This window comes from Oncorhynchus tshawytscha, linkage group LG16, assembly GCF_018296145.1.
Source record: "Oncorhynchus tshawytscha isolate Ot180627B linkage group LG16, Otsh_v2.0, whole genome shotgun sequence".
Classification (NCBI taxonomy): domain Eukaryota; kingdom Metazoa; phylum Chordata; class Actinopteri; order Salmoniformes; family Salmonidae; genus Oncorhynchus; species Oncorhynchus tshawytscha.
In genome coordinates this window covers 18965751-18991304 of record NC_056444.1, presented here as the reverse complement: position 1 = coordinate 18991304, position 25554 = coordinate 18965751, and the positions used below count along the sequence as shown (strand labels likewise).

Below are 25554 nucleotides of genomic sequence, written 5' to 3'. Positions count from 1 at the left end.
GTGCGTGGGTGTGGGTGTCTGAGATGAGATATGTGACCAGCATGCTAACACGCAGGTTTGTCTACTAGGGCCAGGAGCCAGGATCACATACACACACACACAGTGTCGTCATGCCCATAGAGGCACAATGGCACGTGCCCTGTCAGATTTGTCCTGTTTTTTTGTGTGTTTTTTTTTTCAGATGTTAAATTAATAACTCACGTTTTATCATAATTAAGAGGGGGCACCCTGACTGGAGAGAGAGAGAGTAGAGTGACACACACAGCATTTGATTTGATTTTAGCTTCTGGTAATGGGCTCATGAATGTGATCAAGCTCTGTAGCCATTTGATTACTTCTTGATGAATAAATAAAACTAAAATGTTTTGTTGTTTCTCTGTAATACTAGCCACTAAGCAATTTTATAAAGTTGTCTTTAGCTAACCAGCTAGAAAGGTTCCCAATCTTCTAACCTCATAAGCAGCTAACAAGTCATTTTAGGCTATCAATCAAGTTAGAGTAGCTTGTCCAACTATCTTAGCTATTATAAACTGGGTGGTTCGAGCCCTGAATGCTGATTGGCTGAAAGCCACCATGGGTATGACCCAAAAATATTTTTACTGCTCTGATTACATTAGTAACCCGTTTATAATAGCAATAAGGCACCTCAGGGTTTTGTGGTATATGGCCAATATACCACGGCTAAGGACTGTATCCAGGCACTCTGCGTTGCGTCTTGCGTAAGAACAGCCATTAGCCATGGTATATTGGCCATATACCACACTCCCTCAGGCCTTATTGCTTAAATATAACCTATGCAGAAAAATAAACATAGATTTAAAAAAAATAGAATTAGGCATAATGATTATGGCTCTAGAAGTTGTTTAGGGTGTTTCAGGCAAAATTATCCAACTTCCAGATTCCAGAAAGCCATCCCTCCGGACCAACCCCATCTCCGGAACAGCCATCCCTCCGGACCAACCCGATCTCCGGAACAGCCATCCCTCCGGACCAACCCCATCTCCGGAACAGCCATCCCTCCGGACCAACCCCCTCTCCGGAACAGCCATCCCTCCGGACCAACCCCTCTCCGGAACAGCCATCCCTCCTGACCAACCCGATCTCCGGACCAACCCCTCTCCGGAACAGCCATCCCTCCGGACCAACCCCATCTCCAGAACAGCCATCCCTACGGACCAACCCGATCTCCGGAACAGCCATCCCTCCGGACCAACCCCCTCTCCGGAACAGCCATCCCTCCGGACCAACCCCCTCTCCGGAACAGCCATCCCTCCGGACCAACCCCATCTCCGGAACAGCCATCCCTCCGGACCAACCCCTCTCCGGAACAGCCATCCCTCCGGACCAACCCCTCTCCGGAACAGCCATCCCTCCGGACCAACCCCCTCTCCGGAACAGCCATCCCTCCGGACCAACCCCCTCTCCGGACCAGCCCCCCATCCTCACGTACTTACTGCCTCCTCTAAAATAATGGGTGCATGACGTCCCGGCACACAGACATATACCCACATACACACACAGCCATACACACACACCATGCAATGTTGTTTTAACCTGACAATGTTTCCTACTTCATTATAGAGTTGATAGAGAGATTTAACCATGTTCATTTCAGACACCGTCATCTCCCTCGCAGGCTCACAAACAGACACACGCACAGAGTGGAATAGGTCAGGCATCTATGTATACATACCAAATTTCACACTAAAACATTCAGTATGAGTATATGTGGAGGTACATCTATGTAAACATACCACATTTCACACTAAAACATTCAGTATGAGTATATGTGGAAGTACATCTATGTAAACATACCACATTTCACACTGAAACATTCAGTAAGAGTATATGTGGAAGTACATCTATGTAAACATACCACATTTCACACTGAAACATTCAGTATGAGTATATGTGGAAGTACATCTATGTAAACATACCACATTTCACACTGAAACATTCAGTATGAGTATATGTGGAAGTACATCTATGTAAACATACCACATTTCACACTGAAACATTCAGTATGAGTATATATGGAGGTACATCTATGTAAACATACCACATTTCACACTAAAACATTCAGTATGAGTATATATGGAGGTACATCTATGTAAACATACCACATTTCACACTGAAACATTCAGTATGAGTATATGTGGAGGTACATCTATATACACACTATGGTTGTGTTTTCTCATTTTCTTTTAGATGAGGGGCCAAATTGAGCATCAGCTGGGATCAACTTTCACTCAACTCAAATATATGAGCATATCCCAGATCAATACAGCCATAAACACACACCTCATAACCCAGACCAATACAGCCATAAACACACACCTCATATCCCAGACCAATACAGCCATAAACACACACCTCATAGCCCAGATCAATACAGCCATAAACACACACCTCATATCCCAGACCAATACAGCCATAAACACACACCTCATAACCCAGACCAATACAGCCATAAACACACACCTCATATCCCAGACCAATACAGCCATAAACACACACCTCATATCCCAGACCAATACAGCCATAAACACACACCTCATATCCCAGACCAATACAGCCATAAACACACACCTCATAACCCAGACCAATACAGCCATAAACACACACCTCATAACCCAGACCAATACAGCCATAAACACACACCTCATATCCCAGACCAATACAGCCATAAACACACACCTCATATCCCAGATCAATACATATATTAACACACACCTCATAGCCCAGACCAATACATCCATAAACACACACCTCATAACCCAGACCAATACAGCCATAAACACACACCTCATATCCCAGACCAATACAGCCATAAACACACACCTCATATCCCAGACCAATACAGCCATAAACACACACCTCATATCCCAGACCAATACAGCCATAAACACACACCTCATATCCCAGACCAATACAGCCATAAACACACACCTCATATCCCAGACCAATACAGCCATAAACACACACCTCATAACCCAGACCAATACAGCCATAAACACACACCTCATAACCCAGACCAATACAGCCATAAACACACACCTCATAACCCAGACCAATACAGCCATAAACACACACCTCATAACCCAGACAGCCATAAACACACACCTCATATCCCAGACCAATACAGCCATAAACACACACCTCATAACCCAGACCAATACAGCCATAAACACACACCTCATAACCCAGACAGCCATAAAAACACACCTCATATCCCAGACCAATACAGCCATAAACACACACCTCATATCCCAGACCCAGACAGCCATAAACACACACCTCATAACCCAGACCAATACAGCCATAAACACACACCTCATAACCCAGACCAATACAGCCATAAACACACACCTCATATCCCAGACCAATACATCCATAAACACACACCTCATAGCCCAGACCAATACAGCCATAAACACACACCTCATATCCCAGACCAATACAGCCATAAACACACACCTCATATCCCAGACCAATACAGCCATAAACACACACCTCATATCCCAGACCAATACATCCATAAACACACACCTCATAACCCAGACCAATACAGCCATAAACACACACCTCATATCCCAGACCAATACAGCCATAAACACACACCTCATAACCCAGACAGCCATAAACACACACCTCATAGCCCAGACCAATACAGCCATAAACACACACCTCATAACCCAGACCAATACAGCCATAAACACACACCTCATATCCCAGACCAATACAGCCATAAACACATAAACAATACGTCCTCCCCTCAGCAGCCTCTTGTGGTATAAATGGTCTTGGTGAATTTGTTATTTCTATTTAAACCATATGGGGGTGCCCCTTTCCCCTTATTTTCCCCGTTGTGGCGCAATGGATTATGCCGCGTGTGCATTTTATCATAACTTTGTCCATGTTCACGCAAGAGCGTACAAAATGCAGCGTATAGCTTAGGTTACAATTCATTGAAAATAGTGTTCTGTTTTTATCAGAATATACAGTTTCAAAATATAGCTTACATTGTCTAATTTGTATACACTATTTGACAGTTTAGAAGGTCAATATAATAGTTCTGACATACAAACAATTGAATTTACACAAAATTTGAACATTTTCATATAATTTCATATTATAACAGTTATCTCAAAAGACTGAAAGACACTGAAAAGTTGATTAGGAACTAAATGTACGGTTAATTATATTATTGACAAATACAGTACACTCCAGTTTGTGTATTTGTAAAGCACCACACCACAAGCAACATGGCAACACGTGAACATTAATATTAACAGACAATCATGTGTTCCAGACACAGTCCACTACTAATAAGTGCACTTTAAGTAACGCATACTGTATATAAAGTACATGCTGATTAGCAAATCTCCTGCTCCATATTCAACGATGAGCCTTCAGAAAGCTCAAATACACTCACAATTACATCACAATAAGAGAGGCTCCGACTTTAGGAATAATCTACTGATTTATAAAGATGCTACCGAACTATAAAGACGACCGAATTGGAGTGAAAACCTATGGCACTGAATAGGGGAGGGAACATTGAACATTTTACACATTTACAAGCATAGGGCAGAATGCAAACTTGAGATCCAAATTCCAGTTTTTTTCATTTACAAGTTACAGGTGTAGATCTCAAATTCGGATTTGGACCATAGAAAAGGCTTTCTGCTATTTCTTTGGCTGCATTCATGGTGGACAAACAGTATGTTTTGTTTGTTTGGTTATTCGGTGGTGGGGGCGGGTGCTGTACACTCAGAGTGGGGATTCGGCGTTATGTCTGTGTGGGAGGGGTGGAGCCAGGAGGGAGGGGCTAGGAGAGGACTTCTCTGCAACCTGAGGCGGAGACGGGATAGGAGTGTCTGGAGACGGTGCAGAGAGAGGGATAGAGAGAGGGATAGAGAGAGGGATAGAGAGAGAGAGAGAGAAAGAGAGAGAGAGAGAGAGAGAGATGAGCCTCACACCAGAGGGGCAGAAAGAGTAATATGGAGCAGTCATTGTGCACTATAATAAATGCTTGCCTGTGAATGCTCATGAATCTTACCTACTGGAGAAACAACTGCGTGCATGCTTGTGTGTGTAGGTGTGTATTTTACCTATCTGAGTAGTGTGTGTAGCAGGCACAGTGCTGATGACCAGTGTGTGTCCAGTCAGAGGGTCCTGGGCTAACTGGGTGTGGCCTGGGTGGTGCAGGTGGGCGGGCTCTGCCGACAGACCTGGAGATAAACAGACAAACCAGCCAATCAGCACACAGGAAAATATATTTGCTTGTGTCCACCGTTAATGTACACTCTACTACCCACCTCCAAGTAGCATAATAACATCTATATTGCTTATCAATATTATTGACGTTATGTTATCAGGGTTGGGGAGTAACATGTAATCTGTTACATGTAAGGGATTACAAAAAAACAGTAACTGTAATCCGTTACGTTACCAGCAAAAATATTATAATCAGATTACAGATACATTTGAAAAACTAGACGATTACTTTAAGTTTGTTCCACCTAAGCGAGTCTGACAACAAGTCAGAGACCACTATGATGACACACCAAATGTGATGGATCGTGGGAAAAGAGCAGGAATAGGCTTTTGTAGGCTACAGTCCAAGCTATGTCTTCCAATGGTGCAACTGCTGTCGGCATCCAAAGATTATCCATCTTGAATAAACGCTTGGAGGTCAGGATGACAGCAGTGGTGTAGTCAACGGCGATACGGATATGACTTATTATTGATATCTACAAAGCGCATTGATGTGAATCACACTGCTGCTCTCTCATTTAGCTATTTGCGCCTTATGGATTCTGGTTGTTCTGGGTGGCTGTTCAGAAATCTAAAGGTGTATTTGAACCCAATAATGGTTGAATTCAAGAAGTTTAAACTGCCTATCAATCATTGTTTTTGAAACCAGTGGACAGCCAGTGAAAAATGTGCTCATTCAACAGCTGCACAGTGCAGATCACAGCCTATGGAATTAAAGGTTTTTGTTCAATCTAATTCATGCCGATAAATAAATAAAATATTTTTGGCTAATCTATACATCCATATCTCCAAGTCCTGTTCTTGAAGATCAAGGTGTATAACATTTATTGGAATGACTGGAATTCTGATCAGATTATTATTATATGTAGGGTGGCAGGTAGCCTAGTGGTTACAGTGTTGGGCCTGTAATCGGAAGGTTGCTGGATCGAATCCCAGCGATGACAAGGTAAAAATCTGTCATTCTTCCCCTGTTCCTAGGCCGTTATTGTAAATAAAAATGTGTTCTTAACTTAATTGCCTAGTAAAATTAAAATAAAATTATAACAAATAAATGTAGTAGAAAGCGATAAATAAATGTAGTAGAAAACACTGTAGTAGAAAAATAGATACATTTAGAGTTAGACAAATTTAGATTTTTTGGCAAGGACATATACAGGATGCTACCCTAAACAACATAACCTTCACTATGTCACCAGGACATATACAGGATGCTACCCTAAACACCATAACCTTCACTATGTCACCAGGACATATACAGGATACTACCCTAAACAACATAACCTCACTATGTCACCAGGACATTTACAGGATGCTACCCTAAACAACATAACCTTCACTATGTCACCAGGACATATACAGGATGCTACCCTAAACAACATGACTTTCACTATGTCACCAGGACAAATACAGGATGCTACCCTAAACAACATAACCTCACTATGTCACCAGGACATATACAGGATGCTACCCTAAACAACATAACCTTCACTATGTCACCAGGACATATACAGGATGCTACCCTAAACACCATAACCTTCACTATGTCACCAGGACACATACAGGATGCTACCCTAAACAACATAACCTTCACTCTAAATTAAAACTCCAAACCTACAACCTGATTTTGGATGGAATTACATGGAAGGCTTCTTTTTTCACCTTTATTTAACCAGGTAGGCTAGTTGAGAACAAGTTCCCTTTATTTAACCAGGTAGGCTAGTTGAGAACAAGTTCCCTTTATTTAACCAGGTAGGCTAGTTGAGAACAAGTTCCCTTTATTTAACCAGGTAGGCTAGTTGAGAACAAGTTCCCTATATTTAACCAGGTAGGCTAGTTGAGAACAAGTTCCCTTTATTTAACCAGGTAGGCTAGTTGAGAACAATTTCCCTTTATTTAACCAGGTAGGCTAGTTGAGAACAAGTTCCCTTTATTTAACCAGGTAGGCTAGTTGAGAACAAGTTCCCTTTATTCAACCAGGTAGGCTAGTTGAGAACAAGTTCTCATTTGCAACTGCGACCTGGCCAAGATAAAGTGTAGCAATTCGACACATACAACAACACAGAGTTACACATGGAATAAACAAAACATACAGTCAATAATACAGTAGAATAGAAGAACAAAAAAGTCTATATACAGTGAGTGCAAATAAGGTAAGTTAAGGAAATAAATAGGCCATGGTGGCGAAGTAATTACAATATAGCAATTAAACACTGGAATGGTAGATCGGCAGAAGATGAATGTGCAGGTAGAGATACTGGGGTGCAAAGGAGCAAAATAAATAAATAAATACCAGTATGGGGATGAGGTAGGTAGATAGATGGGCTGTTTACAGATAGGCTAAGTACAGGTGCAGTGATCTGTAAACTGCCCTGACAGCTGGTGCTTAAAGCTAGCGAGGGAGATGTGAGTCTCCAGCTTCAGAGATTTTTGCAATTTGTTCCAGTCATGGGCAGCAGAGAACTGGAAGGAAAGACGACCAAAGGAGGAAATGGCTTTGGGGATGACCAGTGAGATATACCTGCTGGAGCGTGTGCTACGAGTGGGTGCTGCTATGGTGACCAGTGAGCTGAGATAAGGCGGAGCTTTACCTAGCAGAGACTTGTAGATAACCTGTAGCCAGTGGGTTTGGCGACGAGTATGAAGCGAGGGCCAGCCTACTGGAGAACTTATTTGTATTGCTTTTAATCTTTTTAAATGAATGTATCTTATTAACACTTTGTTCTAGCTAGCTATTTGTGTAGGTAGCTATCAAGTAAACGCAATGACAGGTCGCAATGGTGGGTAGTGTATGGGGCTTTGGTGACAAAAAGGATGGCACTGTGATAGACTGCATCCAGTTTGTTGAGTAGAGTGTTGGAGGCTATTTTATAGATGACATCACCGAAGTCGAGGATCGGTAAGATGGTCAGTTTTATGAGGGTATGTTTGGCAGCATGAGTGAAGGATGCTTTGTTGCGATATAGGAAGCCGATTCTAGATTTAATTTTGGATTGGAGATGCTTAACGTGAGTCTGGAAGGAGAGTAAACAGTCTAACCAGACACCCAAGTATCTGTAGTTGTCCACGTATTCTAAGTCAGAGCCGTCCAGAGTAGTGATGCTGGACGGGCGAGCAGGTGCGGGCAGTGATCGATTGAAAAGCATGCATTTAGTTTTACTTGCGTTTAAGAGCAGTTGGAGGCCATGGAAGGAGAGTTGTATGGCATTGAAGCTCGTCTGGAGGTTAGTTAACACAGTGTCCAAGGAGGGGCCAGAAGTATACAGAATGGTGTCGTCTGCATACTATACATAAAATGCTCTGGCAAACAAGCAGAGACCTGAAAACCCCATCCAACCTGGAGCTGAGTGAGTAATGCTTAGTCTGAAGCAGTTGTTTTACTTTCAAAAGTCAAGAAGAAAAATACATTACAATTATATATTTTACTTAATAAGGACTGAATGGTCAGGCTACCAAGCTTTTCTAGGACAAAGGGATACAACTTCAATTAGCACTGACATGTGAAGAGAGAGGTGTCGAAGCCTTTGAACCCAACAAATGGCAGGCTACCCCACCCAGATCCAGAGGCCTTGAAGCCCCCTCCAGCTGTTCAAAGACCATCCACTGGCATTTTCTACAAGAAATCTGCCTCCAGAAATATAAGCTTCTCCCAAGTCGGTGACATCTACTCCCATTGTCTGCTGCACTGCTGCTTGGATTCCACCTGTCGATCTGTACACCGTTTGCCCTGGCCTGTCTCCCCCTGTCTGGTACAGGTACCCCCCAACTACCTCTCTCAAAGAGTGCAATGGATAAAGTCAGAAAATCTGCTGTCTCAGCCACTGCCTGTCACCAAGGGAGTACTCCAAGGCTCAATCCTAGACCCCACGCTCTTCTCAATTTACATCAACAACATAGCTCAGGCAGTAGGAAGCTCTCTCATCCATTTATATGCAGATGATATAGTCTTATACTCAGCTGGCCCCTCCCCAGATTTTGTGTTAAATACTCTACAACAAAGCTTTCTTAGTGTCCAACAAGCTTTCTCTACCCTTAACCTTGTTCTGAACACCTCCAAACAAAGGTTATGTGGTTTGGTAAGAAGAATGCCCCTCTCCCCACAGGTGTGATTACTACCTCTGAGGGTTTAGAGATTGAGGTAGTCACCTCATACAAGTACTTGGGAGTATGGCTAGACGGTGCACTGTCCTTCTCTCAGCACATATCAAAGCTGCAGGATAAAGTTAAATCTAAACTGGGTTTCCTGTATCGTAATTGCTCCTCTTTCACCCTAGCTGCCAAACTAACCCTGATTCAGATGACCATCCTACCCATGCTAGATTACAGAGACATCATTTATAGATCAGCAGGTAAGGGTGCTCTCGAGCAGCTCAATGTTCTTTACCATTCGGCCATCAGATTTGCCACCAATGCTCCTTATAGGACACATCACTGCACTCTATACTCCTCTGTAAACTGGTCATCTCTGTATATCCGTCGCAAGACACTGGTTGATGCTTATTTATATGACCCTCTTAGGCCTCACTCCCCCCTATCCACTGTGGCAGACCAGGGGGTTGGGTCAAGACGTTTACACAGATCAGACATGGACAGAGTATGATTAGCTCGGTTTCAAGGGTGTTTATTAAATAATAAATCAAAAGAAAAGGATTCCCCATGAGACCCTTTCCGGGATACCGTCTTCTGGGCTCCGGGTCTTGCTGTATCCTTTCGAGCACACAAACTCAAACTCGCTTGCTTGCTTACTCGCTTGCTTACTCGCTTGCTTGCTCGCTTGCTTGCTCGCTTGCTTGCTTGCTTGCTTTAGCGCGGGCTCCGTCTCCAACTACACGGAAGTCACCTTACCTTACCCAGTCCTCTCCTGTGTGCTGCCCTTCTGGCAGCTTTATGGGGCTTGTACAGCTGGTGAGCAATCAGTCCTTGATTACTCACCAACTCCCCAATCAGCCCCAATTAGTCCTGGGCAGAGAGCCCGTCAAGACCTGGCACGTCCAGCAGATAGAGCCATCGCCTCGATGTATACTCTGTCTGTCACCAGGCCTCGACGACTCTCCCCCTGGTGGCTGACCTGATGTACGCCACACCACATATAACACCTACAACACACATTCTGTTAAAGGTCCCCAAAGCACACACATCCCTGGGTTGCTCGTCTTTTCCGTTCTCTGTAGCTAGCGACTGGAACGAGCTGCAACAAATACTCAAACTAGACAGTTTTATCTCAATCTCTTCATTCAAAGACTCAATCATGGACACTCTTACTGACAGTTGTGGCTGCTTTGCGTGATGTATTGTTGTCTCTACCTTCTTACCCTTTGTGCTGTTGACTGTGCCCAATAATGTTTGTACCATGTTTTGTGCTGCTACCATGATGTGTTGCTACCATGTTGTTGTCATGTTGTGTTGCTACCGTGCTGTGTTGTCATGTGTTGCTGCCTTGCTATGTTATTGTCTTAGGTCTTTCTTTATGTAGTGTTGTGTTGTCTCTCTTGTAGTGATGTGTGTTGTCCTATATTTGTATATTATTTTTTTATCTAATCCCAGTCCCCGTCCCGCCCGCAGGTCTTTTGCCTTTTGGTAGGCCGTCATTGTAAATAAGACATTTTCTTCACTGACTTGCCTAGTTAAATAAACATTAAATAAATAAAGTAAAATTGAACATCCATATATGGCCAGCTATGTAAACTTTAACATTGATTTATCCTGCAATAGATGTTGTTCAATTGGTAACATACATTTTTGTCTTCTTCTAATGCCTCGTAAGGGGAAAGTAATCTAAAAGTAACATAATGTAATCAGATTACGTTACTGATTACAATTACTGTAATGGATTACATTTAGAAAGTAACCTACCCAACCCTGTATGTTATCATACATAGACTCACCTCCCAGCAGCATCTCGTGCAGAAGGTTGTCTATCTTGGCCAGGCCACAGAGTTTAACAAACTGCAGTTGTTCTATCATCTGCCAGGTGATGGACTGTAGAGTAGGCAGCAGTAGCAGCAGCTCTCCAAACCTCCCTCTGGAGTCATACTGACGGTCGTTAATATAGTCCTCTAGACTCATCTGGACCTGCAGACGCATCGCCTTGATCTTAGACGGGTCACGCAGAGACTTGGCATCTGGAGAGAAGGAGGGATGGAAAGATGATGGCGGGAGAGAAAGGATACGTGAATCAAATCTAACTTTATTTGTCACATGCGCCGAATACAAGTGTAGGCCTTACTGTGAAATGCTTACTTATAAGCGCTTAACCAACAATGCAGTCAAAGAAAGAGTTTAGAAAATATTGACCAAATAAACTAAAGTAAAAAATAAAAAAGTAACACAATAAAATAACAATAGCGAGGCTATATACAGGCGGTACCGGTGACGAGTCAATGTGCAGGGGTACAGGTTAGTCGAGGGAATTTGTACATGTTGGTATGGATAAAGTGACAATACATAGATAATAAACAGCGAGTAGCAGCAGTTTAAAAACAAATGAGGGGGTGTCAATGTAAATAGTCCTGGTGGCCATTTGATTAATTGTTCAGCAGTCTTATGGCTTGGGGGTAGAAGCTGTTAAGGAGCCTTTTGGTCTGAGACTTGGTGCTCCGGTACCGCCTGCCATGCGGTAGCAGAGAGAACAGTCTAGGACTTGGGTGACTGGAGTCTTTGACAATTTTTGGGGCTTTCCTCTGACACCGCCTAGCATACAGTTGAAGTCGGAAGTTTACATACACTTAGGTCGGAGTCATTAAAACCTGTTTTTCAACCACTCAAACTATAGTTTTGGCAAGTCGGTTAGGACATCTACTTTGTGCATGACACAAGTCATTTTTCCAACAATTGTTTGCAGACAGATTATTTAACTTTATCACAATTCCAGTGGGTCAGAAGTTTACATACACTAAGTTGACTGTGCCTTTAAACAGCTTGGAAAATTCCAGAAAATTATGTCATAGCTTTCGAAGTTTCTGGTAGGCTAATTGACATAATTTGAGTCAATTGGAGGTGTACCTGTGGATGTATTTCAAGGCCTACCTTCAAACTCAGTGCCTCTTTGCTTGACATCATGGGAAAATAAAAAGAAATCACCCAAGACCACAGAAAAACATTGTAGACCTCCACAAGTTTGGTTCATCATTGGGAGCAATTTCCAAACGCCTGAAGGTACCAAGTTTATCTGTACAAACAATAGTATGCAAGTATAAACACCACGCAGCCATCATAACGCTCAGGAAGGAGACACGTTCTGTCTCCTAGAGATGAATGTACTTTGGTATGTAAAGTGCAAATCAATCTCAGAACAACAGCAAAGGACATTGTGAAGATGCTGGAGGAAACCGGTACAAAAGTATCTATATCCACAGTAAAACGAGTCCTATATCGATGTAACCTGAAAGGCCGCTCAGCAAGGAAGAAGCCACTGCTCCAAAACCTCCATAAAAAGCCAGACTACGGTTTGCAACTGCACATGGGGACAAAGATCGTAATTTTTGGAGAAATGTCCTCTGGCCTGATGAAACAAAAATAGAACTGTTTGGCCATAATGACCATCATTATGTTTGGAGGAAAAAAGGGGAGGCTTGCAAGCCGAAAAACACCATCCCAACTGTGAAGCACGGGGGTGGCAGCATCAGGTTGTGGGGGTGCTTTGCTGCTGAAGGGACTGGTGCACTTCACAAAATAGATGGCATCATGAGAATCATGAGAAGGGAAATTATATGGATATATTGAAGCAACATCTCAAGACCTCAGTCAGGAAGTTAAAGCTTGGTCGCAAATGTGTCTTCCAAATGGACAATGACCCCAAGCATACTTCCAAAGTTGTGGCAAAATGGCTTAAGGACAACAAAGTCAAGGTATTGAAGTGGCCATCACAAAGCCCTGACCTCAATCCTATAGAAAATGTGTGGGCAGAACTGAAAAATCTTGTGCAAGAAAGGAGGCCTACAAATCTGACTGAGTTACACCAGCTCTGTCAGGAGGAATGGGCCAAAATTCACCCAACTTATTGTGGGAAACTTGTGGAAGATTATCCGAAATGTTTGACCCAAGTTAAACAATCTAAAGGCAATGCTACCAAATACTAATTGAGTGTATGTAAACTTCTGACCCACTGGAAATGTGATGAAAGAAATAAAATCTGAAATAAATCATTCTCTCTACTATTATTCTGACATTTCACATTCTTAAAATAAAGTGGTGATCCTAACTGACCTAGGACAGGGAATTTTTACTCGGATTAAATGTCAGGAATTGTGAAAATACTGAGTTTAAATGTATTTGGCTAAGGTGTATGTAAATTTCCGACTTCAACTGTCGGTCCTGGATGGCAGGAAGCCTGGCCCCAGTGATGTACTGGGCCGTACACACTACTCTATGTAGCAACTTACGGTCAAATGCCAAGCAGTTGCCATTACCAGGCGGTGATGCAACTGGTCAGGATGCTCTCAATGGTCCAGTTGTATAACTTTTTGAGGATCTGGGGACCCATGCCAAATCTTTTTAGTCTCCTGAGGGGGAAAAGGTGTTGTCGTGCCCTCTTTACGACTGTCTCGGTGTGTTTGGACCATGATTGTTCATTAGTGATGTGGGCACCAAGGAACATGAAACTCTCGACCCGCTCCACTATAGCCCGTCGATGTTAATGGGGGCCCGTTCGGCCCGCATTTTCCTTTAGTCCACAATCAGCTCCTTTGTCTTGTTCATATTGAGGGAGAGGTTGTTCTCCTGGCAGTCACTGACCTCCTCCCTATAGACTGTCTCATCGTTGTCAGTAATCAGGCCTACCACTGTTGTGTCGTCAGCAAACTTAATGATAGTGTTGGAGAAGTGTTTAGCCATGCAGTCGTGGGTGAACAGGGTGTACAGGAGGGGACTAAGCACACACCCCTGTTGGGACCCAGTGTTGAGGATCAGCGTGGCAGACATGTTGTTGCCTACCCTTGCCACCTGGGGGCGGCCCGTTAGGAAGTTCAGGATCCAGTTGCAGAGGGAGGTGTTTAGTCCCAGGGTCCTTAGCTTAGTGATGAGCTTTGTGGGCACTAATGCTGAGCTTTAGTCAATGAACAGCATTCTCACATAGGTATTCCTTTTGTCCAGGTGGGAAAGGGCAGTGTGGAGTGCAATTGAGATTGCGTCATCTGTGGATCTGTTGGGGCAGAATGTGAATTGGAGTGTGTCTAAGGTATCCAGGATGATGCTGTTAATGAGATTCCCTTTGTAGTCCGTAATAGTTTTCATGCCCTGCCACATCTGACGAGCGTCAGAGCCGGTGTTGTAGGATTCTATCTTAGTTCTGTATTGACACTTTGCCTGTTTGATGGTTTGTCTGAGGGCATAGCGGGATTTCTTATAAGCGTCCGGATTAGTGTCCCACTCCTTGAAAGTGGTTGCCTTTAGCTCAATGCGGATGTTGCCTGTAATCCATGGCTTCTGGTTGGGATATGTACGTACGGTCACTGTGGGGACGACGTCATTGATGCAGTTATTGACCAAGCCGATGACTGTGGTGGTATACTCCTCAATGCCATTGGATGAATCCCGGAACATATTCCAGTCTGTGCTAGCAAAACATTTCTGTAGCGTACCATCCGCGTCATCTGACCATTTCCGTATTGAACGAGTCACTGTTACTTCCAGCTTTAGTTTTTGCTTGTAAGCAGGAATCAGGATGATAGAATTATGGTCAGATTTGCCAAATGGAGGGTGAGAGAGAGCTTTCTATGCGTCTCTCTGTGTGTAGTAAAGGTGGTGTAGAGTTTTTTTCCCCTCTGGTTGCACATGTGACATGCTGGTAAAAATGAGGTAAAACGTATTTAAGTTTGCCTGCATTAAAGTCCCCGGCCACTAGGAGCTCCGTTTCTGGATGAGCATTTTCTTGTTTGCTTATGGCCTTATACAGCTGGTTGAGTGCGGTCTTAGTGCCAGCATCGGTTTGTGGTGGTATATAGACGGCTATGAATAATATAGATGAGAACTCTCTTGGTAGATTGTGTGGTCGACAGCTTATCACGAGGTACTCTACCTCAGACGAGCAATACCTCAAAACTTCTTTAATATTAGACATTGCGCATCAGCTGTTATTGAGAAATAGACACACACCCCCATCCCTCGTCTTACAAGACGTAGCTTCTCTGTCCTGCCGCTGCATGGAAAATCCCACCATCTCTATATTATCCGTGTCGTCGTTCAGCAACGACTCAGTGAAACATAAGATATTACAGTTTTCAATGTTCCGTTGGTAGGATAGTTTTGATCGTATAACATCCATTTTGTTTTCCAGTGATTGCACGTTGGCCAATAGAACGGATGGTAGTGGAGGTTTACTCACTCGCCTACGGATTCTCAGAAGGCACCCCGACATCCGCCCCCTTTTTCTCCATCTTTTCTTCACGCAAATATCCTTTGCGTTGGACTCGTTAAAGAAAAAATATTTATTCAGTTCGAGGTGAGTAATTGCTGTTCTAATGTCCAGAAGTCATAAGAGACGGTAGCAGCAACATTATGTACAAAATAAGTAAAAACATAAGTTACAAAAAACCTAACAAAATAGGACAGTTGGTTAGGAGCCCATACCCTACCCTGCCTTTCGAAGGTCTTCGAAAGCCAAGTGAACAAACAGATTACTGACCATTTCGAATCCCACCATACCTTCTCCGCTATGCAATCTGGTTTCAGAGCTGGTCACTGGTGCACCTCAGCCACGCTCAAGGTCCTAAACGATATCTTAACCGCCATCAACAAGAAACAATACTGTACAGCCGTATTCATTGACCTGGCCAGCCGTACTCATTGACCTGGCCAAGGCTTTCGACTCTGTCAATCACCACATCCTCATCGGCAGACTCGAAAGCCTTGGTTTCTCAAATGATTGCCTCGCCTGGTTCACCAACTACTTCTCTGATAGAGTTCAGTGTGTCAAAACGGAGGGCCTATTGTCCGGGCTTCTGGCAGTCTCTACGGGGGTGCCACAGGGTTCAATTCTCGGACCGACTCTCTTCTCTGTATACATCAATGATGTCACTCTTGCTGTTGGTGAGTCTCTGATCCACCTCTACGCAGACAACACCATTCTGTATACTTCTGGCCCTTCTTTGGACACTGTGTTAACAACCCTCCAGGCAAGCGTCAATGCCATACAACTCTCCTTCCATGGCCTCCAATTGCTCTTAAATACAAGTAAAACTAAATGCATGCTCTTCAACCGATCGATGCCTGCACCTGCCCGTCTGTCCAACATCACTACTCTGGACGTGATGGACAACTACAAATACCTAGATGTCTGGTTAGACTGTAAACTCTCCTTCCAGACTCACATCAAACATCTCCAATCCAAAGTTAAATCTAGAACTGGCTTCCTATTTCACAACAAAGCATCCTTCACTCATGCTGCCAAACATACCCTCGTAAAACTGACTATCCTACCGATCCTCGACTTCCGCGTTGTCATTTACAAAATAGCCTCCAATACCCTACCCAATAAATTGGATGCAGTCTATCACAGTGTCATCCGTTTTGTCACCAAAGCCCCATATACTACCCACCACTGCGACCTGTACGCTCTCGTTGGCTGGCTCTCGCTTCATACTCTTCGCCAAACCCACTGGCTCCAGGTCATCTACAAGACCCTGCTAGGTAAAGCTCCCCCTTATCTCAGCTCGCTGGTCACCATAGCAGCACCCACCTGTAGCACACACTCCAGCAGGTATATCTCTCTGGTCACCCCCAAAACCAATTCTTCCTTTGGCCGCCTCTCCTTCCAGTTCTCTGCTGCCAATGACTGGAACGAACTACAAAAATCTCTGAAACTGGAAACACATCTCCCTCACTAGCTTTAAGCACCAGCTGTCAGAGCAGCTCACAGATCACTGCACCTGTACACAGCCCATCTATAATTTAGGCCAAAAATAATTTAGCCCAACTACCTCTCCCCCTACTGTATTTATTTATTTATTTTGCTCCTTTGCACCCCATTATTTATATATCTACCTTGCACATTCTTCCACTGCAAATCTACCATTCCAGTGTTTTACTTGCTATATTGCATTCACTTCGCCACCATGTTATTTTTTTTGCCTTTACCTCCCTTATCTCACCTCACTTGCTCACATCGTATATAGACTTATTTATACTGTATTATTGACTGTATGTTTGTTTTACTCCATGTGTAACTCTGTGTCGTTGTATGTGTCGAACTGCTTTGCTTTATGTTGGCCAGGTCGCAGTTGTAAATGAGAACTTGTTCTCAACTTGCCTACCTGGTTAAATAAAGGTGTAAGTTAATAAATAAAAATAAAACGGCAGCCATCTCCTCCGGCGCCATTTTTGATTTGATATGAAATGATATGCGTGCAGGCTTTTTGGCGTCTGCTGAAACAGAGGCAACAGAGAACAGTCACGTGTCAATGATTAACAAAACCATTCAAATCAACTTTGTTTGGTTGAATACGGAAGCTATTGTGTGGTATATGGGTGTGTAAAAGTGGAAGGCTGCCTGAGTCGGGGTTGTTAAAGTGCTTACCGGGGTCAAAGAAGACAATGGCCTTGAGAGCAGCATACTCATGGTCATCTATCTGGATGTCCTGGAAGGGCATGACCAGCTCATCTAGAACACGGTTAGCTACACGACCGATGTCCGGCTCCGCACTGCTACCATGGATCACACACCCATTACCTGGAGAGGGAGAGAGGGGAGGGGGAGGGAAATGTGTGTTTTGGGAGAGGGGTAGGGGCGTTGAGTGTGTTTTTCTCCACATGTTGCGGGGGATGTATATGTGTGTGTGTGTGAGTGTGAGTGTATGTGTGTGTAGGTGAATGTACTTGAAGCATGTCACTTCTAATCCCCATTTACATTACTTATCAATTATTTTGATAATTTTACCATCTACAAATCACCTGTAGGTGGCGATCCACAAAAAGTGTCTTCCATGTCTTTCCGTCTGATAAAACATGTTTAAGTCAGAGGCCTCCAAAGACTTGAGTCAATGATTATCTGGTTGTATAACAGTCTTACAGGGCAACCGACCTGTTGGCCTTGATATGTCAGCTTTAAATCAAGCTTAGCACAGCAGTATAGCAGGTTCTGATTGGGTGTTACTGAGGCATAAAGGTGAGAGGTGATTGGTCAGTTCTTACCAAGAAGCAGGAAGTCCTTGTAAGGCATTGACCTCTTGGCGACCCCTAGTAGAAGGTGTTCCCCTGCATGAGCCCTGAGCAGACTCACCTGGACAAACACACACACACAGAGACACAGACACAGGAAACACACACAGGGTGAGAAACAATGACATGAGTAACCAATCACAGGCTACAAACATATCTCAGTTCAAGACTCATTTGAATCTAAACCATTAGCTACGAACTGAAGCTAGATCCATTACTTTGTGTTTCTGGAAGGTCACAAGCATATTCAAAAGGCTTTAGAAGAGTCGTGGCATAACTTTGGTAACCACTGTTTTGTTTTAGTTCCAGTCACTAGTAGTTGGTCATGTAGCTACACCCAGACTAGTCAGGTTGCTTACCTGGTCATCCAAGGGCAGCTCACCAAAGGCAGGGATGTATTTGGCCCATTCCACCAGCACTAGCAGCTGTTGTCTCATGGAGTCACAGACATCACCCACACCAGCTGACTTCTGTTCTGACACATCTACTGCACCCCTGGGACTGGATACACTGATCTAGAGTGGGGAGAGAGAATGAGTAGTCATGCAGATGATTGGAAACACTGATGATGTGTGTGTGTACGTGTTTGTGTGTGCAGGTGCGGGTGCGGGTGCATTTTACCTGTTGAGACAGTGACTCTGCCTGGGCCAGAACAGTGATAGGTGGGAGATCCTGATTGTCCTGAATGTTTCTTCTGGAGCTGATTCGATCTCTCTCATTCTGAACCGCTGAAATACACACAAACACATCAGATCAGAGCTATTGGTATGATATTACCATGTTACCATTTCCAGAATCTAAGGTATAGGACTGAGAAACAAATATAGTTTGCCTTTCCATGGAATTTGCTACAATATCATAATAATCATTTGAATAGCTGACTTTTAGTCTCCATCCAGGAGAACAGGCTGTGTAGAGGTGAAGTCAAAAGTTAACCAATAGCAGCACTGAACAACATGTCTGAAAGGCACATGATTGTGTGTCATAAAGCTCTCTGCCAAGGTTACAGGGCCCACACACACAAACACACACACACACACACACACACACACACACACACACACACACAACACACACACAATCCTTTTCTGATATCCGTCATAAACACAGTGTTCTCTGAATAATCATGTTTAGTTTATGGCAACCCTGGTTTCAGCCTCCCAGCCCTGATGCCCTCCTCACACTGACTGCTTGATTTGTTTAATTTGTGAGTACAGAGCTAGTGCTGGAACAAAAGCCTGCACATTGATGGAGATGAGTGCCATACTCTATTGGTATTCAGTAATACTGATGGTTTGATGTGGCCAACCTTCTTTCTTCATGCCAGCTCTGAAACACTTGTGGAGCCTGCAGAACCGACACTGGTTCCTCTTGTCCTTGTCCACCACACACTGACGGTTAAACCTGGAGATGCAAAGACAGGTTACTGTCAATATCTTAACTCTATGGGCCTACCTTGTAGTTCTGTTGGTTGCAGTATGACTACACTCGTAGAAAAAAGATTCCAAAAGGGGTTTTCAGCTGTCCCCATAGGAGAACCCTTTTTGGTTCCAGGTAGAACCCGTTTTGGTTCCATGTAGAACCCTTTTTGGTTCCAGGTAGAACCCTCTGTGGAAAGTCATGGAACCCCAAAAGGTTCTGCCTGGCACCAAAAAGGGTTCCGAAGAACCCTTGTCGGTTCTAGATAGCACCTTTGTTCTAAGAGTGTACTGTACCTGCAGGAGTGTAATGTTAATATTGTGTCTGTTAGTGTAGACACAGGCTCTGGTAGCTGCAGCTATAGGCTGGAAACACAGACACACACTCCCCTACCTGCAGGAGTAGATGTGGTTCTTGTGTCTGTTAGTGTAGACACAGGCTCTGGTAGCTGCAGCTATAGGCTGGAAACACACCTACCATGTGGTTCACAGGCTCTGGTAGCTGCAGCTATAGGACACACACTAGGCTGGAAACCCTACCTGCCCCTACCTGCAGGAGTAGATGTGGTTCTTGTGTCTGTTAGTGTAGACACAGGCTCTGGTAGCTGCAGCTATAGGCTGGAAACACAGACACACACTCCCCTACCTGCAGGAGTAGATGTGGTTCTTGTGTCTGTTAGTGTAGACACAGGCTCTGGTAGCTGCAGCTATAGGCTGGAAACACAGACACACACTCCCCTACCTGCAGGAGTAGATGTGGTTCTTGTGTCTGTTAGTGTAGACACAGGTTCTGCAGGCGTAGATGTGGTTCTTGTGTCTGTTAGTGTAGACACAGGCTCTGGTAGCTGCAGCTATAGGCTGGAAACACAGACACACACTCCCCTACCTGCAGGAGTAGATGTGGTTCTTGCGTATGGAGCGCCTGAAGAACCCTTTACATCCATCACAGCTGGAAGCTCCATAGTGTTTCCCTGTAGCCTTGTCTCCACATATGGCACAGTTAGAGTTCCCAACATCTGCCTGGGACAGGCCCGGCTCCGCTGGCATACTGTCTGGAACACACATTATCCAAAGACTGGGTTAGACCACTGAGCTGAAGTCTATAGGTATTAGTGCTGGGAGCTAATACAAGTTTTATGGCCTCAGAAAAGGTTACTCATCATGCATGTACACACACACACACACACACGCAAACACACACACACACAAACATGAACACACACAAACATGAACACACACACACGCATCCTCCTGGCATCAGAAAACCTCCTCAATTGAAATAGAGAATCAATCATTCCTTTGTGCATGTGAAATCAAGGCATCTTGACAAAGGAAGAGAAGGACTCAGTGGGGATTCAGATCTGTACTAGCTGACTGATATCTGTATAGGGTGACAGATAGGGAATTGGCTTGATTAGGAAAGCCTTTGGTGCTTTTATCTGGAATACATGTGAAGGACAGCAATAATATTAAACCTCACTCCAAAACCATGCAGGGTTAGGGTTGATCTAGTGTTTCTATATCTACATGGCTCCAGAGATGAGAAGAGCCTTCAAAACTCCAGAACCAGACCAAGTTCCAACCTCTACAGACCCAGACTTAGAACAAGAACCAGCATATTGGGACCCAGACCCCATGTGATGTCAAGACCAAAACCATGAGATCAAGACTTATAAATATAGCAACAAAAACACACCAGAAAGATGATTGCATACGGCAACCACGTCCAAGGAGGAGGAATACATCTTGACAATGCCAGAGAGAAGAAAGTCAATGTTTGACCAACTTTCCTTTCATCCATCAACGTCTGGAGATGACAACTTCTCCTCTTACTGTCCTCTAACTGTAGGCCCACAGTAAACCTGTCTTTATGACACACTGAGATTCACATCCTAACAGACCTCTTACCACTCATGGATTATTCATTCATGGATAAATGCAATATTCAACTGTTTTTTTAAGTGCAGTAATGAGTGTGAGTGTATAAGTAGAATGACAAGCTACATGTCTACGTATGTAAACTATGCGTGTGTTTGTGTGTGTGTTTTTGTGTGCGTGTGGGTCCACTCACCTCCCCCACCATAGAGGACGTCAGCATGATCGAAGCCCAGGGTGCTGTACGTTGGGTCCAGTCCCTCACTGTAGTTGGCTACATCCATGTCCAACAGAGAGTTACTCACTGACACAGATGGATACTTCATCCCTCGCTTTCTTTCCCCCTGTCAGTCTCTCTCTCACTCTCTCTATCCTTTTACTGGCTCTTCTCCCTCTCTCTCTTTCCCTCTGTCAGTCTCTCTCTATCCTTTTACTGGCTCTTACCCCTCTCTCTCTTTCCCTCTGTCAGTCTCTCTCTCACTCTCTCTATCCTTTTACTGGCTCTTACCCCTCTCTCTCTTTCCCTCTGTCAGTCTCTCTCTCACTCTCTCTATCCTTTTACTGGCTCTTACCCCTCTCTCTCTTTCCCTCTGTCAGTCTCTCTCTCACTCTCTCTATCCTTTTACTGGCTCTTACCCCTCTCTCTTTTTCTCTGCCTGTCTTTCTCTGTCTGTTTTTTTGTTCCAATTTCTTTCGCTATCACTTTCTGTCTATTTCTTTCTTCTTCTTCACCTTCTTCTTAACCTTCTTCACCTTCTTCTTCTTCACCTTCTTCTTCTTAACCTTCTTCTTAACCTTCTTCACCTTCTTCTTCTTCTTCACCTTCTTCTTCTTAACCTTCTTCTTAACCTTCTTCACCTTCTTCTTCTTCTTCACCTTCTTCTTCTTAACCTTCTTCTTAACCTTCTTCACCTTCTTCTTCTTCTTCACCTTCTTCTTCTTCTTAACCTTCTTATTCACCTTCTTATTCACCTTCTTCTTCTTCTTAACCTTCTTATTCACCTTCTTATTCACCTTCTTCTTCTTCTGTCACACAGTTCTTCCACCTTTCGGAGTGCAGAAGGTAATCTAAGGTACCTGCCATTTGATTGGTCACCTACAACGAAAGTGGGTGGGCCTTGACGAAGGCATCTCACCTAGTTGCACATTACTTATCTCTTTCTTTTATCTGTCCTTATTTCCCTCACTTATCACAGAGTTGGAGAGATAGGGGAGAGATAGATATTCTCTGTTTGTGAGACATATTGGCAAGTTTGACAAGGTGGTGACGATGTCAGGTGTGTGTGTTTGTGGCCAGGATTCTGTGGCCTCCATAGCCTGCCTAATCTAATCAATGGCAGAGCAATACAACAGCATTTAATCTACAGGGAGGCAGAGCACAGAGAAAAACACCGCTGATACCAGCTACTGACTCCCATTCACTTCCTTCTATCCTTTTGTATTGCTGATCATAAACAAGACATAGTTGACCCTCTACTCCCACTATTCACATAGTTTCACTGCACTAAATACCTCCGTTAGAGATTGAATGCAATCTGATTGAGGTAATATAATGAATCTAACATAATTGAATGGCCTGCATCATTCCGTTTATGATTAGGGCAATAATCACGATGGTAGGAAGGAGGGTGTGGGGATATACAGTATACCTAGAGCAGTTAATCTAACTGTGGTAAATGTCTCCTAATGGCACATACAAATGTAGGATCTTAAATTGATCAACATTTAATTACTGAGAATTTTCCTGCACAGCAGAAAAAAACTAACATTTGTTTTTAAAAGGCTTCTAAAGTTTGTAATTCCACTTTGACATTTCAGAATTGATTTGCCCTGACAAAAAAAATATCAACCCCTACAAAGAAATGTCCATTAATTCAAATGTCCTGTTGCTGCAGGATAATTTTTCTGCTGTTGCAAACTGGCTCAAATTAAGATCCTACATCTATTTCATTAATCCACTACCAAGTGCATACATACATACATAGAGAGAGAGAGAGAGAAAAAGAAAGGAGTTTTGTGTGTGTGTGTGTGTGTGTGTGTGTGTGTGTATGTGTATGAGAGAGAGAGAGAGACAAATGTCAATAACATCACCCATAAGGTTACCTGATGAAGACCATGCTAGTGAAAATGTGTTTGCTTCATGACATTAGCAACAAACAGAGCTTTCTTTTCAAACACAGCAGCCGAACCATATTACAGTCTCTGTCTCTGCTGCCTAGCATCAATGCCTGTTTCTCCCGGAGCACACGCACTGTAGTCACATGTCTGGTTGGTGTGTTAGCAACTAAAACACTACAGCAGGGCCATTAAACCCAGAGCTAACAGGCTAGCACTGTGTGAAACACTCAAAACCCTATCTGTCTGTTTGACATTTCAAACCTTTTAAACACAGGTATACAACCACACACAATGCAAAAAATATGGAGCTATCTTGGTCTTCCTTTAGAGATTGTCATTAGAAGTGAGTCTGATGAAACCAATTAAAAAGTAACTTTTAGTTCAAGTAGAGAACGTGAAATTGGTTATCATGTGATCTTTACCATCCTGTGTGCAACAAAGATATCTTATCTGTTTTACCACAAGAAAACACGTGTATTGTGTACATACCGTCTCTCTCTTCCAACCAGGGGAGATTATTCTACATTATAAACTGGGTGGTTCGAGTCCTGAATGCTGATTGGCTGACAGCTGTAGTATATCAGACCATATACCATGGGTATGACAAAACATTTATCCATACTGCTCCAATATGTTGGTAACCAGTTTATAATATCAATAAGGCATGAGGGGTGTGGTAAATTGGCCATATACCACACCCCCTCGTACCTTATTACTTAATTATCCAATTTAGATATTAGCAAAGGTTGCAGCATTCCAACTTTTAGATTACTTTGAACAGAATATCTTGAATATTACACTTTCACTATCTCAAGCTGGTGTCATCCTTTCATCTTCTCACTGAGGGCCAATGGTCTCATATCAAAGGCATTGAATTGATTAAATGATCCTTTAAAAACATTGGTCAGAAATAAGGAAGTCATGGTCTAGCTCTACAGTTGATGGGTAGGTAGGTCTACATGCATTGAGAACGAGGTTGACTACAGCCATATGCAAACAAATGTTTTATGGAACTGTATGAGGAAGTTCCCACTTCACACAGTTTTACAATTCACACAAGTAAAGTAAGGTATGGCGTAGCCCAACTACCACCCTCTTTAGTTGTTCTATTCGGGGAATGGTTTATTCTCCTCAGAATGAACTACATGAACTATATTTATTTTAGTAGGCAATTAATGGAAAGGTTCTGTTTTATGTCTGTGGGACATAGGCTAGGCTACCTGAGAGCTAGCACACTCATACTGTAACTCCCATAATCTAGCCTACCTGTCCTGTCCTATCCTGTACAGGTGGGGTAACACCCCACTAGACAAACACAGGACCACGTGACAAGTCAATGTCTCCGGTTGGAGCACTACGACCCAAATACAGCTGAACCGACAAGGTAAGGTATGAACGCAGCTGATGTCTCACTTTTGAACACTCAACAAAGTTAATTATCATCGCTGTGATAATGTCACTGTATACGATGTAGGTTACAAACATCATGTGTTCATTCTTTATATTTTCAAATGAGACCGCTTACCTTTTTTTGTTGTCCGTCAGCTATGTACATTAATTCAACAGAACCTGAGTCCACCTGTAAACTAGCCACCAGCTTTGAAGCGACACTTGTCCCACGGTGTCACCACACGAAATGGGAGAGTCGTGGGCGAGGAGTTGCAACAACACACGGAAGGTTGGAAGGGAAAGCTATGGGCCTATAATTCATTGA

The 25554-nt window shown here is 43.5% G+C and overlaps 2 protein-coding genes across 3 annotated transcripts; both read right to left on the bottom strand.

Moving 5' to 3' along the window:
* Positions 1 to 1393: 1393 nt before the first annotated feature.
* On the bottom strand, positions 1394 to 4370 carry LOC121839576. Its single transcript, XM_042298644.1, has 4 exons — positions 4355 to 4370; positions 3586 to 3821; positions 3124 to 3195; positions 1394 to 3093 (listed from the first exon to the last, which is right to left on the bottom strand). Exons 1-4 carry the CDS (start codon positions 4368 to 4370, stop codon positions 2239 to 2241), a joined length of 1179 nt encoding a protein of 392 aa, XP_042154578.1. The 3' UTR covers positions 1394 to 2238.
* hnf4g (hepatocyte nuclear factor 4, gamma) lies at positions 3974 to 25549 on the bottom strand. 2 transcript variants are annotated; one of them, XM_042298935.1, is made up of 10 exons: positions 25366 to 25549; positions 20734 to 20899; positions 19739 to 19833; positions 19051 to 19157; positions 18789 to 18944; positions 18403 to 18490; positions 17789 to 17941; positions 11163 to 11399; positions 5115 to 5234; positions 3974 to 4880 (listed from the first exon to the last, which is right to left on the bottom strand). In XM_042298935.1, the coding sequence occupies exons 2-10, from the start codon at positions 20892 to 20894 to the stop codon at positions 4774 to 4776; spliced, it is 1224 nt and encodes a 407-aa protein (XP_042154869.1). In that variant the 5' UTR covers positions 20895 to 20899; positions 25366 to 25549; the 3' UTR covers positions 3974 to 4773. The 2 variants fall into 2 exon arrangements, with proteins under 2 accessions (XP_042154869.1, XP_042154868.1); XM_042298934.1 differs by lacking the exon at positions 25366 to 25549 and adding an exon at positions 21919 to 22142.
* Between the last annotated feature and the right edge of the window lie 5 nt (positions 25550 to 25554).